General features: G+C 43.4%; 1 protein-coding gene across 1 annotated transcript; it reads left to right on the top strand.

Moving 5' to 3' along the window:
- The first annotated feature begins 1,518 nt into the window (after positions 1-1,518).
- On the top strand, positions 1,519-9,643 carry CAPRIN2 (caprin family member 2). The gene is made up of 20 exons (XM_053462156.1): positions 1,519-1,728; positions 2,866-2,928; positions 3,008-3,094; positions 3,350-3,588; positions 4,026-4,108; positions 4,403-4,579; positions 4,835-4,878; positions 5,204-5,446; positions 5,523-5,582; positions 5,678-5,770; positions 6,351-6,482; positions 6,659-6,734; positions 6,826-6,881; positions 7,309-7,407; positions 7,523-7,672; positions 7,778-7,949; positions 8,297-8,480; positions 8,677-8,782; positions 8,920-8,980; positions 9,054-9,643. Exons 1-20 carry the CDS (start codon positions 1,522-1,524, stop codon positions 9,614-9,616), a joined length of 2,895 nt encoding a protein of 964 aa, XP_053318131.1. The 5' UTR covers positions 1,519-1,521; the 3' UTR covers positions 9,617-9,643.
- The last annotated feature ends 5,393 nt before the right edge of the window (positions 9,644-15,036 follow it).

The following is a 15,036-nucleotide window of genomic DNA, read 5'->3' as shown; positions in this document are numbered from 1 at the left end:
CTCTCCGTATTAGACCATATCTATGTATTGGAACACCTGTCGGGGAAATCGGTACTGTCCCGGTCAAAATTGGACTGTTGGCATTTATGATTTTATAATTACCTGACCTAGAAGTAGCAGACCCATTGCTGCAGCTGCCCTCCCAAGTCCATCCATAGTCCAACTTTTCATCCAAATGATTGGCTGTTGAAAGCAGCCAATCAGTGATAGGTGTAAACATCCATTGAAATCAATGTGAAAAGACCCCCCTGTCCGCAGCATTCACTGAGACAGAGCTGGGCTATTAAAGAGTTAATATTTCATCAGTCTCGGGGTCAACTCATTTAGAAAGTTTCCACGTATGGACAAGAGGGATCTGGGTCAAAAAAAGAGGGACTGTCCCTCCTTAATAGGGACACTTGGGAGCTATACATAAGTTATTAATTCACTGAATAGGATATGCAAAAGCTCTTAAATGTATAAAATTGTTTGTAAATTATAAATCTTATGTGACGACCAAGATGAATGGGCAAGAACGAAGAGCTCTTAATGAACTGACCAAATACTGTGTTGATGGACAGACATGTATAGAAATAAATGGAAGTGGGTGGTGCCGATCACTTACCTGCTTGCATAAAGGTGGAGGTGTGGTTTGACACATAGCAGGTAATTGGATGGCGTGGGGGATCTGCCCCCGCCTGGTCTTTATATAGAGAATAGATCATTCCCCACTAGAGCTGTGTGGATCCAGCAGTGGGAAAAGCTGAATTTGGGTGAGTGGGTTGATTGATCGATCATCCTCCTTTTACCTGTGTGGTACCGCCACTGTGGGTCACTGCACCTACTACTTCCCAAAATGTCAGAGCTGTGTTAAGTTTATGGGGCTCAATGTGAATGGACGTGGCAAATATTTCTTAATAATGTAAAATGTCTATAGGTGATTCTGGGCTGAGACTGATTTTGGTGAAAGCTTATAATATATGCATGTTACGTGTCTCCAGGTAAGGTGGGGATCTTTCCTGGATCAATTCCCAGCTCATGGATTATTGTTTGCTATAACACCATCATGTTCTGTAGTGCTGTACAATGGGGTAATATGAGTAATCTATAATTAGGTGGTGTCTGCTGCCTTCCCTGTTATCTGGCCCTTTAAACTGATTGTGTTGGCTAATGTGCTCCAGCTGGACAGTTTAAAGGGCCCTTCTGTATGTTCCGGTCTGGGTATAGATAATATCGGTCAGTAAAGCTTCATAATGGAGTCCAGTGTCCATGTATAGCTTCCTTATTGAGTGAAACCATAATATTATGTGCATCCCAACGTATAGAATATTGTGGGGCATTTAATGGTATTGGTGTGGTAATAAGGAACCCCCAGGTTAGCAAGAGTTAGAATGGATGGGAACTGGTCAGGGAAAGTGTGGAGGATGATGGCCATTGGCCTGTAGGGTTTGGGGAATGTCTTCTGTTGAATGTTCTCCACCGTTGAGTCCGTATGTTGCCATGGGCTACTTTTTTTTTTTTATCTTAGGGTAAAACTCTGCAATGGTACAGCTTTCTCCCTCCAGTCCCCAAGGTTGCGGGGAGCACCAGCTGGCCAAGAATGCTGAGGACATTAAGAGCCAGGGAGGTGTCAGCCCGCTGCAAACCTCCATCTCGTCGGCCTTGTCGCCCCTTCAGGCCTTTGAGACGTACTTGGACAATGGACTGGTTAGCTTGAAGCACAAGATCAGAAACATTGAGAAAAAGAAGGTACGTCCGAAACTTTGCCCAACAAAAAATAGACAGGACCCCTCTGACGTAACGAGGCAACATGTTCAAGCTTTTCAGTTTCTATGGCAACGACCTGTGGTTTTTAAGGCCTTCTGACACACATTGAGCTGAGATTTTTACGTTACTGAAGCATTTCCTGGGGAAGTTTAAGCGATGAAAGCGTTAAATCTAGCAGAACGTGGAACTGGGCTTCAAACGTCTGAATGCTTATATTGTGTGTGTGTGTGTGTGTGGACTTGGCTATAAGAATAGCTGACAACAGTCCTGACCCACCAAGACAGTCTTAATCATGTCCCAGCTGATGTCATGTCTGAAACTTCACGTACGGGATGAAACTCGCATGAGTTTAAGATTCTTCATTAGGGTTAATGAGATGAACATGAGAAACGTAAAGCACCACAAGCAAGAGAGGGTCAGGGTGTAGAAATTGCCCCCTGGGCTACTCTGAGCTAGTGATGGAATGAATGTCGTATGTGCCGTTCCAAATAAGGCCACTAGGGTACCAAAAGGCATCTTTTTACTCCATGACTTGATCCTTGTGTGCTCATATCAGGTGATGGTGTGCAGTATCCAGGCCTGCACACAGATACCAAGTATTAAGGGCACTATTACAGGGATGCTTCTTGGGTGGCATTGTGCCTGTCCTCACCTGGTCACAAGTAAGCTAAATGTAATGTGTAGCTTTACACATTATGGAAACTGTAGTCTTAAACCTCCTGTTGGCAGGAGCTACATGATTTTTCCTCACCAGTAAGTTATCTCCCACCTATTAAATGCCTGAGTTAGTAAGGGAAAGGTAGAGGCCTTGACTTGAAATGGATTATATAATCCTTTGTCTTCTACAAATGCCAACTTTCCCGAGAAACTACTTTTTTCCAAACAAGCTATACTGATTGACAAATCAAGCTATAGGTAAGATTTGTTTTTAAAGCTGTGACGGTTCTTTTCTAAGCCCGACAAAAACGGCTCTGTAACCCTCGTTCTCGTCTTCTGAGGAGGGGGAATGCAACACTGTAGTGGAGAAGTACAATTAAAAGAACACCACACTTAACACACTGTCCATCTACACTTCCGAGATGTGTTGCCATTCTTGTAAAGATGTGCCTGCTTTCTCAGGTTAAACTGGAAGATTACCGAGAGCGCTTAAGCAGTGGAGAAACTCTTAATCAAGACCAATTGGTAATGTATTCCCCCCCCCTCTTTTGACATGACTCTTTAATCTGAGTGCAAGTTCTCACTCAGTCCTCTGTATCGGCAGGAGGCCGTTGAGAAATACGAAGAGGTCCTTCACAACTTGGAGTTTGCCAAGGAACTCCAGAAAACATTTTCTGTTTTGAACCAAGATGTGAGTTGCCATTAAAGACCTTGGATGGGCATGGTTCTTAACCTGGGTTGGTGGTATCTAATCTAGATCAGAATTCCTCTTATGATCTAGAGTTGGTAATTTTTAAAACTAGATTAAGAACTATGGACAACATTTCCACCAATTAGATCAAAAATAACAAAACATGGCCAAATAACCAGTCTGTCAAACAATTCGTGGTGGAATCTATTCCCAAGCGCTGGTGGTACATTGTCCACATAACCATTCTCATTCCAGTTATTGAAGGCGCAGAAGAAAGCCCAAAGACGAGAGAATCTGTTAAAAATTGAAGTGGAAAAGAAGAGACTGCGAGCTGTTCTGCAGGTCCAGTACATGCTACAGACTTTCAGCCAGGATCATGTACAGAAGGACTTCAAAGATGGGTCAAATGGGGCCATGTATATTTCACCTAAAGAACATGAGTACCTTTCTAAGTTCTCCAAACTTGTTTGTCCCAAGAAACCACTGATCATGAAGTAAGTGGTTAATATGCGGAAACTATCTTGGGCAATATCTGGCGTATGTTACTCCCTCATCCAAATTGGTTTCTAAACTACAAGGTACCGTCGGTGTTTCTTGCATTGACTTATTGATCTGGTTCCGTGTTCTGTTAATCATTTGATCTATTGGCTCTGGTCTATTGATCCTCTTAGTTTCAAACTTTACATTGTGTTTTCTGATCATTGGGGGGGAAAGTGGCTATTGATCATGCTGATGGCTAGATATCTACTAGAGGGAATACAAGTGTTCTCCAATCTACGTGGCCTTGGGTTGGTGAAATGGCATTGGGCATTAGACTGCAAAAATCCAAATCTCCCCCGTCTCAAGTTTTGAAATGCGTTTGGGTTCTGCTGCTTAGAATTCCACTTCTGCCACATGTGTAGTAAATGTATCTTTTTCTCAATGTGTCAAGTCTTGAAGACCAGACGGATCAATCCTCCATCTACTTGTGGAACCTCTTGGAAGGCAGCGAGAAGCCGGTGGCCGGGACAAACTGTAAGTCCCGAGTGAAAAGCGATTGGTGCATCTAGGGGAGAATGAATTTGCTCTAATATTCTAAAATCACTGTTAACCTAGCCTGAGCACATCACTTACGGCTAGCTAATTGGAAATGTTTAAATCATGGGGTTGAGAAGGAATCTGTCACTATTCTAAACAAGTCAAATGCTTAAAATAACTATCAATGCAACTAGGGACATCTTGGAAGATCTAGCTCAGTGGAGGCTTCTTTACTAATTCTAGCAAAAGTGTTACAATAAAAATACTGAAGTAGGATTTTTCCTGTTTTAGATAAATATTTAAAAGACTTGGTGGCAAGGATGCTGGAGTGTGGATACTTTGATAGTGTACCTGACCCTCCAGAGCCAAAAAAGCCAGAGCCAGTTCCAGAAAGGACCCTGAAGACCAAGGAAGTGAAAACCACCCCGGTCCGGGATCAAAGTGGAATAAATTCTACTCCTGACCCTAGTAAGTAAATGGCACTTGAATTTAGGATTGGGTTGTTGAGTAAAGATGAAGTGGTTGGGAGGGTGTTCAGGGTTCAAGATTCCTTGCCTAGAAGATCTTGGTTTGGGATGCAGGTTATCGGCTATTGGGTAGCTTGTGTTTTAAGGAGGCAGGTATTTGCACAAATTCTTGCAAACATATTACATTCATACAATGTGTTGGGTCTTAAATGACCGGTACGAGCCTGGCTGAAAATCCTTGTATTGTCCGTTCTAGAACCATACATGGAATACATCAAACGGGATATTCAGTCTTGTGAGGTATGTGTCAATTATATCACTGCTGTCAGTAACGCTTCTGTAACTTAATACCGCATTAAAAACATTGTTTCTAACATCTTCGAATACCTGCTGCTTTCCAAACACCTTTTTAGTAACTCTTCCTGGCTTTGTCAGATTGTCATGTGAGAATAGTGCGCATTGTTGGAATGGGATGTGGGGGTGATTTATTCTTGGAAGGTACTTTCTAGTAAAGTCTACCCTTCAAACAAGATCAATACAGATGTCTGATACAGAGCTGGATGGATTCTCCACCTTGCCCAGCTGCCACCTGAATAACTTCTAGAACTTCTTATATTCATTTCAGCCAATTAGAAACTGCATACAAAAGATGGATCTGGTAAAGGAGGCCAAGTCGCTGAGGTCCCTACATGCCAGCTGCACTAAACCTGAAGGCTTAAAGCCCTGGGGGGCGCATGCAGACTTGAAGCCACAGGACACAAGGAGATGGCCAACTCCTCAACCTCTAACTCCGCTCAAGCCATGGGAGACTGGAAGCATTGCTCAGACTTGCCCTGCTCCTAAGAAAATTGAGGCTGAACCAAAAGAGGTAACAAAACAACCTTTCTTAAAGGGGGGGGGGGACTCAGAATTGTGACCTTAAGGTTTGGCGTTCTGTGTTCTAGCGACGTGATCGCGTGCCCAAGGTTCAGGTGGAAGCAAAACCAGCTGCCAACAACGTTAAGGTGGGTTACATTCATGAGCTTGGTGTAAACGCTGGTGGACACGTGGCGAAGAGGAGCATTCTGGTACCAAACTGTCTTGTGTTTTGTTTTTCTAGGACTCGAAGGTATCTCAAACACTGAAGAAAAGGGAGGTGCATCTTACTGTTCAGGAAACCAGCAACTTATCCTCAGGATCACCTACGACACAGGTCAACTGAGCTCCTAATGCATTTATCTTAATTCCCGTACATTAAACCCTAGAACTAGTCACCTGACTCTTTATACAACAAGAACTTTAAAGCACACCACACGCCTATGATACAGTATGGGAACTGAGGTTTATTCAACCTAATTATGACTGTACACCCAAAGTTCTGGAGGGGTTGTCCCTTTGAATATGTCCATAATGTTGCTAACCCATGTTAAACATCCTACCACCAGTCTGAACTTCCCTTCAATGGAAAAAAGTACAGACTGTATATAGATGTGACGCCCATGTTATAAGCAAAATGGTAGAGATTAAACAAGCAATATTTTTATTGAACCCCTCTATACCATGGGAGCAGTCATCTTCTGATTATTCCTCCCCCATTAAGTTATCTCTCTGCAGTGCCATGCTGCTGATCCTTGACGTAAGCTCCGTTTGGCCCCTAGCACTAAACGCCCTTTGTAGGATACCCATCATTCATGCCTTCCATTGGTTCAGAGCCTGTTGTAGCCTCCAGAAGGTGGACAACCTGTTATCGTGAAGATGGTGAAACTCTATCTTGGTGCTTTATCTTTGTACAGAGTCACAGGACCCTTCCACAGGTAGGCACAGAGTTCTGTTCCTCGCCAACTCTTCCAAAAGATCCAGAGCTCAGAAAACAGAAGCTTAAAGATCTTATAGATCAGATCAAAGGAACGTACAACTTCATGCAGGTATGTGACGATGCCTTTACCATGGATAAGGGTCATGGTGAGTGTGATTTGCAAACATAAGTTACAAAAAGTATGGCTGAAGCTTAATATACCCCTTATCAGGGAAATATTGCCCTATAGAGTTAATAAACAGATCAGTGGTAACAAAATGACTGGTTTTACTCTGAAATGCTCAGGATTCCATGCTGGAGTTTGAATTTCCATCACCAAGATCATCCTCTTCAAGACCACCTCTCCAAAGCACCCCAATAGGTAAGTTTCTGGGTTTTTTTTTTTTTGTTTTTTTTTTTTTTTGCTTACCTGTCATGAGATTTTTATATTCTCTTCCTTTCCCCAAACTTAGTGACAACAGAGTTAAGCCGGATGAGCAAACAAGATTCTGTTCTGCCTCCTGAGAAGGTAGGTGGCCTGTTCTGGATGATGGCCTCAAATGCCAGAGATGCTGTTCTAGTACCTGCTGCTTGCACATCAATTTCAGGGAACTAGAATGGCCCTAGTGAGGCTGGGAAGTATAAAGCATTTTAAACAGAGTTTACTCTCCCCAATCTTTAATCCTGCAATAATCTATAGGTCTGTTCACCTCCAACACCTCCTGCACCTTCTCAGTTGGACTCAAAGGATGAGATGGCACCACAAGCATTAAAGCAAGAATCAATTGATCCTCCAGGACAGGCTACACCACTGGCAACTGTATGCAGCTTAGCGGTTTGTTACAAACTGGTTAATGGGGTGGGGGGGGTTTATTTGGTCTCTCTATACCACAAAACGTAATGCCAAATCTAATGTAAGAACAGTCTATAGTTACATTGCCTATTAATGTCTGCAGAGCCCAGTTACGCCTACTCCAGAAGAGGAAGTATTCAGCTCGGAGGAGATCTATGTGGCCAACTCGAGTGTCTCTGAGCCGTTACCGGAGAGAGATCTGGTTAGTCTACATCTAAAGACCTGGGTCCGTGGACAGTATTGCTAAATTGTATTTCCAGGTGGCTTCAAGATTCAGATATGTATGTTTACCGTAATCCTTATGGCTCTGTTTGCAGACTCCTGTCACCGTGTCCAATGACCAATTGGTATCGCCCAAAACTCAAACCAGCCCTTCAGCATTACAGATCCAGCAGGAAGCTCTGCCAATGTCTCCTCGGTGCACTCCTGTCTCAGTGAGCTCCTCGCCTTTTCAGGGAATGCAGGCTGTAAGTTGAAGAGCGAAGCCACCTCTGTTATCCCCCAGGTTAAGGTTTGATCTAAGAAGTAATGTTTAGTTTTGACAATCCAATCAATGCTGTCCTTGTCTTCAGGTGTTCAAAGTTAATCCGCCTCTGCCTCTGCGTAAAGAACCTGAGATGAAGCATGAAGTGCGGTATTCTCCAGAGTTCCACCAGACTTTCTCCACCGTGAGCACGCAAACGCTGCCTCACTGCTCCTTGGATGCAAATGCTGCAGAACAGAACTTCATTCAAGAGCCTCTAAGTGGTGAGTGAAGTTACGACTGCATGTTAATGTTCTTACAGAATGCATTTGTTAATGTGCCCAACACCATCTTGGTGGCACTCCACCAGTTTTGTCTCCTGTGGCCAGTTGCACCCCACCACTTCGAGTTACCAGTACTTGGTGCTACCCAGTTGAAGAAAATGAGGTCATAGCAGGGATTCTACCTTTGTTAGAACTGCGAACTGCATTGATCAGTGACTTTATGCCACCACGCCATGTTGGTTCCATTCCTTTTTCTTGGCTGGATTTGTTGCTAAGATGTTGGGGGTTGACAAGTGTCTGTAGCGGTGTGAGCTTTGATCATTAAGGTATTCAACCTCTTTAAGCAGGAAGCCCGTACACCAGCTCCTCGGTCCACCAGATGAATAACGTGACCTGTTACACCTCTTCGCCAAACATGATGCCCCGGATTACACAGCCATATGTCACCAGCCGTGGTACCATCAGGGGCAGCAACAGGGGACGTATTATGACTAACGGCTTTCGCTGCCCTACGCCATATAAAGGCAAGTGACTTAATATCCTAAAACTGTGAAATGCTTATTTCTAAATCTGATGTGACTGCTCCTATATATATTATGTAAAAAAAAATTTTTTTTTTAATCTATGCCTGCCCATCTTTTAACCGATTAAGTTTTGTGATGAGATTGACTAACCTGTAGCTTTGTTACGATGTTAAAGCAGGAACTTTCATTCCTACAGCCAGCCCCGGGCCTGAGAGCTACCGAGGTGCCCACTGTCCGACTAACGGGAGTTACATGCACACATCCTACCCCGGGAGAGAGTATAACACGGCGCAGTTTGTACCCAGGGTAAGTTTTGGTCTTCCCTGCCCAGGACATCACTAAATGTACCGATCCAACAAGTTAAAGGACCTCTGTCTACAAATGACTGCAGAGGCAAACTCTTGTAGATTCTTTGTCCACCACGCAACTTCTCTCCATTTCAGGATGGGAACACGCACCTGTGCCACAAGAAACCGGTTACAACAAATCGGCCCAGCTCAAGAGGCAAGTTTATTTCCATTGTTTTATTTGTGGTAGTCTAAGTAAGATACTAAATCTGAAACCTCCCATTTCACAGGGTGGAGCGAGTCTTCCCAGCTCAGCAGTCCAGAAAGAGATGAGGTCTTCAATAGCATTGATTCGGGACATGGGGACTCCCGCAGCCTCTCTCCTGCCGACGTGTCTATGAGCAGCCAGGCTGCCACGCTCTTGCCCGTCCATGTCTATCCTCTCCCTCAGCAAATGAGGGTTGCTTTCTCTGCGGCCAGAACATCCAACTTCGCTCCTGGGACTCTAGATCAGCCAATTGCGTTTGACCTCTTGCTGAACAACTTGGGCGACAGCTTTGAATTCCAGCTGGGGCATTTCATGTGTCCAGTAAACGGCACTTACGTCTTCATATTCCACATGCTGAAGCTAGCCGTCAACGTTCCTTTGTATGTCAACCTCATGAAAAACGACGAGGTCCTAGTGTCTGCCTATGCCAACGATGGGGCCCCGGACCACGAGACCGCAAGTAACCACGCAGTCTTGCAGCTTTTCCAGGGAGACCAGATATGGCTGCGCCTGCACCGGGGTGCGATTTATGGCAGCAGCTGGAAGTATTCGACCTTCTCGGGATACCTGCTTTACCAGGACTGAATTTTTTCTGAGGAAATGTGGGCTGAAGGCATCATTTGTTGGATGGTAGTCCCCCCCCCCCCCATTATTAGCACTTGTTGTTGATCAAGCACTTGGCTAGCGTGGTGTGTCCCCTGCAGAACTGATCTAATTCCTTTAGGGATAAAGTCCTACCCTGAAAACTGGTCTAACTGAAGGAAATTGGGCATGAATTGGCTTGAATAAAATATGAAACCTGATTGCAATTATGGTGTCTCCTGATTTGGTTCTTTTCATGAGGGTCTTTGGAGTTGGGCTTAATTCTGATCTTGGTTATGCTGCAGCACCTTAGTTAAGATCACCTTGACCCGTTTAAGGGTTGAAATGGTTCCTTAAGCTTTCAGCCACAGTTGAGGAGACCATTTATAACTTTAACACCTCACTCTTTTGTGGGTATAACACTATGGCTGGTTTGTCGGTGTATTAAAACAACCAGAGTTCATTTGGCTTGTAAATAGTTCTCTGCTCAGGTTCTATCTGCTCTTCAAGCTAGGAGATCGTTACCACTGGTTCTAGACCACATGCTGTCCAGTATGTTGTAACAAATCTCCAAAGAAGCTTCAGTTTGTTTGGAAGGGGGGTACTGTAGGAGGCAATTTCTCTACAGGAGTTTTGTGTTTGAAGATTCCAAAGATCCAGATATCTTACAGAGAATGCGCTCTATGGTCAGAGGATGAATAGATCATGAGCCCCGTAGAACATAATTCTGCTTTTCTACTGTTACTAAATTCAGCCAGATGGGCTTTCGAACGTATGGTGTCAGGCGTGTGTGGCGGCAACCAGGTGAGGAGTACACGGACTAGTGTGTCTTGCCTATGAATACATCACTGCTATAATGACAATTCGCTCAGGAGAAACCCCACAGCTTATACTCGTCTCATTAACGCAGAGAACAGACCACAAATGCTGCTTTTCAGTTGTGGCTACGCAGATACTTGTGACGCGTTTCACACCAAGAGTTCCCCCTTCGGTGTCCGGCGCTCCTTCCGTCTGCTTCGTGCTACGTGTGATTACACCCGAGCCATGGCTTCTCGGCAGATCTGTCTAACTATCCTATTTTGCACAGGTAGGTAGCCAGTCTTCGCTATTTATTTCTAGTTAGGTGAGGAGCAGAGGCATGATGTGACCGTGAGTCCTAGAAGAGGGCCACCAGATGCAAATGTAACTTATAATAAACTATAAGGTCAGCAACTAGCATACTTTATTGGATACCACCTTTAAAAATAACATGTGATATTAGTCAAACAGCAATTATGGATATTTTTTTTTTTGTTCATTCCACCAAATATGGCTTTTTATCTGTTTTCGTAGCCTCGTTGGTTCCAGCTGAACATGTGAGGGGCACGTCAGGTCAAACCATTACCTTACCCTGCGCATACCCTATTACTGCAGGAACTACATCCATGTGCTGGGGCAGGGATGGCTGCTCAATGTTCAGCTGTAACGATGTGATCATTAGGACGGATGGCAGGAAGGTGACCCAAAGGCAGTCCGAGAGATACCGGTTACTGGGGGACATGGCAAAGGGGAACGTGTCCCTGACCATCCATGGGGTGACCACCAGTGACACAGGAACCTACTGCTGCCGTGTGGAGATAACGGGAATGTTCAATGATATCAAGAAGGACATAACGGTGAAGATCCAGGAAGGTGAGCAGAGATCTCACGGCAAGTAATATGTATTCCATTACACAATCACAGGGATGTCACGATCGCGTTAAATGGTCCATGTGCGCGCCACTCAAGTCTCCCTCTTTAGGACTGACCGTCCCTCTCTGTGATCCAAACCCCCCTGTTGCTTTTTCCTCCCCTGTTGCTTTTTCCTCCCCTGATGTACCTCTTTTTTTTTTTTTTTTTTTTTTTTTTTTTTTTTTTACATGATGCCCCCGACAGGACGAGGGTGCTTTCACACCTAATATGAAAAGCACCGGGTGTTGATTAGAGGAAACATCGCTTTGGCTTTGTTGATGCATGCAGAGACGACCGCACACATTGTCAAATAATACATTGGTTTCGTTATGAGTCATCGCCTCTTCTGGTGTCATTTCAGTGCTTAATGACCCAAACGATAAAAATTATTAAGATGGCATTGAAGTAGGTTTATTTAGGAGGATGGTTTGTGATAGAAACATAAAAAATATACAATACAAATAAACAAAAAAATACAGGTTTTTTCGAAACATAAAAAATATAGAATACAAAAAAATTCAGGATTTTCTGAAACATAAAAAAATATACAACACAAATATGTTAAAATGCTCTGTAATTAATAGTTTTATCATAAAAATATTACTACTACAAATCAACTGTCTACTTGTAGAACTACTAGGCAAATATGAATCTGTTATTATCACTATTACCGATTTCTATAGCACCGTCGTATTCCGGAGCACTGTACAACAGGTAAACAGGACATCAAAAATAGCACATTACATTAAAAATAGAACGTAGAAAAAACAGAAGATAAAGAGAGCTTGTTCTAGAAGATATAAATGTTATAGATCCCTCAATTTGCATAGAAATCTAAACTAATGATGTCATAAATAGGATCTTAAAAAATATTTTTTTTCCCACTAGGTGTTGTTGAGAAATATTCCACATCTGCCAAGACAACTGCATTGTATAATAGTTATAATAAAGGTAAGACTGGGCATTTTCTCTACCCTAAGGGGCAATTTACAGCCATGCTAAAGAAGCGGCAGCTCTACAGCAGCAGCAGCTTCAAGGAACCAATCAATAACAAGTCGTGTTGGATTACGGATGAGCTGCTGCTGCGGCAGAGCTGCCCCTTCTTTAGCCACATTAGCCATGCTAAAGAAGTGGCAGCTCTGAGGCAACAGCTCATCCAACATTACTTGTTATTGATTGGTTTCTTCAAGTAGCCAATCAGTGGCAGGAATGCACAGGGGTTTAAAGAGACCCACGTTCGCCAAGCCAGCTGATTTCAGGGTGGCAGCTGGGGGACCTGGAAGGGACAAATGCATATGGGGGGGGAATCTGGAGAATCCCCCTATGCCTTTGCAAGGGGGGCACCACAAGGGCATTTAATTGCTGAAGAGTCCCTTTAAATGAAAGAAACAATTCTCCGTAATCTCTGCAGAAATGACTCATTTCATGATTTATTTAATTTGTAGTTCCCAGCCTTTCGACAGCGATTCCTACAACAGCTCCTCAAGAAAACGGCTCGTATTCCCCTCAAGAAAACCCGGTATGAGACGCATTAGCCCTGATATTTCCATTACAGGTTAAATGATAATTGATCCGCCGACCCGCCTTACACGAGCATACGATGCAATAATTCATCCAACACACAAGCCTTTAAAAGGACAAATACAATTTAAAAGAAAGTCACGGCACAATTCTTTACATTTACGCAGTGACGTATCTTGGCTGGGTGCTGTATGTTGAGCCGGGCCATGGATTCTCACTATAGTCTAGATTGTAAGCTCTTGGTAGCAGGGCCCTCTTTACCTAACGTATCGGCTTGTCTTAGTCCGTCAGTTCTAGTTTTGTCAGACCCTTTGAATGTAAGCAATATGTACATTTTTGGTGTTATATAAATAAATATACGATAATATTATTATTATTATTATCTTTATATTCTTTATATAATATCCGCTGTGCTTCTTACAATACATATATTATTATTATTATTATTATTAATATATGTATTGTAAGAAGCACCGCGGATATTATATAAAGAATATAAAGATAATAATGATGATAATAATAATAATAGTCAGATCTGTAAGCACAGATAAATAATCTACTACTAAAATATAAATGCATGTAAATGTTTATGGATAAAATGTGGTTCTGCAAAAAGCAGTCCAATAAACCTGGCGACCAATCAGTAGGAGCATTCCATTTGTTGCCATGGTAATAACACCAATTTTCACACATTGCACCAGAATCACTTTTTAATACACAACCACAGACATTCATGTGCCGGATTCATGCCTGATTTGAAAAGATGTGTTTAGCTGCCCTTTACGCGTCACAAATGACAAACAGCTCTAATCACCTTTATTTTAATTTTTCCACCCAATAATTTTAGGAGATTCCCAGCTCACGGAATGAGAACAGGGTGGTTTCTCATATTATTGTTGGTGTTGTCCTCACGTCTGCGATTCTCCTTTCCGTGGCAGGATTGTTATACAGGTGTAAGTACTGTGCTAATGCCCCTTTAATCATTTTTACCCCCCTCCCCAACATTAGCATGGATATGTGTGACAGAGACAGGCACAGCGTTGGATTATGGCATAAGATGACTAGGGCATCAAGTCCATGGGGGCAGCAGTCTCCTGCCACGAAAGCAGGGGGGATATCGCCCTCTTTCTGCTATCAGACCCCCTGGGGTCCCATCGCTCAATGAGCCAGTGACGAGCGTACCTGGGAACTGTCAGGCACCAGCGGCCTGGAAGCCCTCCCTTCGAGGTCCCACTCATGTTGTGGCTAGATGACCGAGTCAGAGCATCTCCAAAACGGCAGCTCTAGTGGAGTTCCCGGTCTGCGGTGGTCGGTATCAAAAGTGATCCAAGGAAGGAAAAGAGGTGAACCGGGGAACACGGTCTTGGGCGGCCGAGGCTCATTGATGCACAGGGGGGGGAAGGCTGGCCCGTGTGCTCTAATCCAAAAGGGGGACCTACACGATATTAGGCAGGTGCTCATGATGGCTGATCGGTGTGTGTATATATATATATATATAAACAATTTAATTGATTGCAAAACAAAAGCAGAAATAATCTTAGAAGTCCGGAAAAGTCCCGGTTTTGGGGTCTGATTTGTTAAAGTCTTTCTTTGTCTGGTTGTGATGTATAAAATAATTTAGAGCGTATTTAGGATGAGAATACTGAGTTTATTGTTTTTTTAAATATATTTTTTCAGATAGATACAAAAGAACGAAGAGCGCAAGATCCAGGTAATAACATTTTCCTAGAAAACCCCATACGTAGCAGCGTAAACGCAATGCATCACTTTATAACAGGGCTATGGTTTTAACCAAATCTTACACAAAAAAAAAGCAGTTCAAAAGTTTGGGGAAAACAAGAACCTTTCTGGCTGTAACATAATTGCAAAAGGGATTTCTAACAATCAATTAGCCTTTTAAACTTAAGCCTGGATCAGCGAACACAACGTGCCATTGGAACACAGGAGTGATGGGAGTGATAAAGGGCCATTGGAACACAGGAGTGATGGGAGTGATAAAGGGCCATTGGAACACAGGAGCGATGGGAGTGATAAAGGGCCATTGGAACAGAGGAGTGATGGGAGTGATAAAGGACCATTGGAACACGGGAGTGATGGGAGTGATAAAGGGCCATTGGAACACAGGAGTGATGGGAGTGATAAAGGGCTATTGGAACACAGGAGTGATGGGAGTGATAAAGGGCCATTGGAAC

The sequence above is a fragment of the Spea bombifrons genome, chromosome 4, assembly GCF_027358695.1.
Source record: "Spea bombifrons isolate aSpeBom1 chromosome 4, aSpeBom1.2.pri, whole genome shotgun sequence".
NCBI lineage: Eukaryota > Metazoa > Chordata > Amphibia > Anura > Pelobatidae > Spea > Spea bombifrons.
This window is presented reverse-complemented; position numbering and strand designations above follow the sequence as displayed.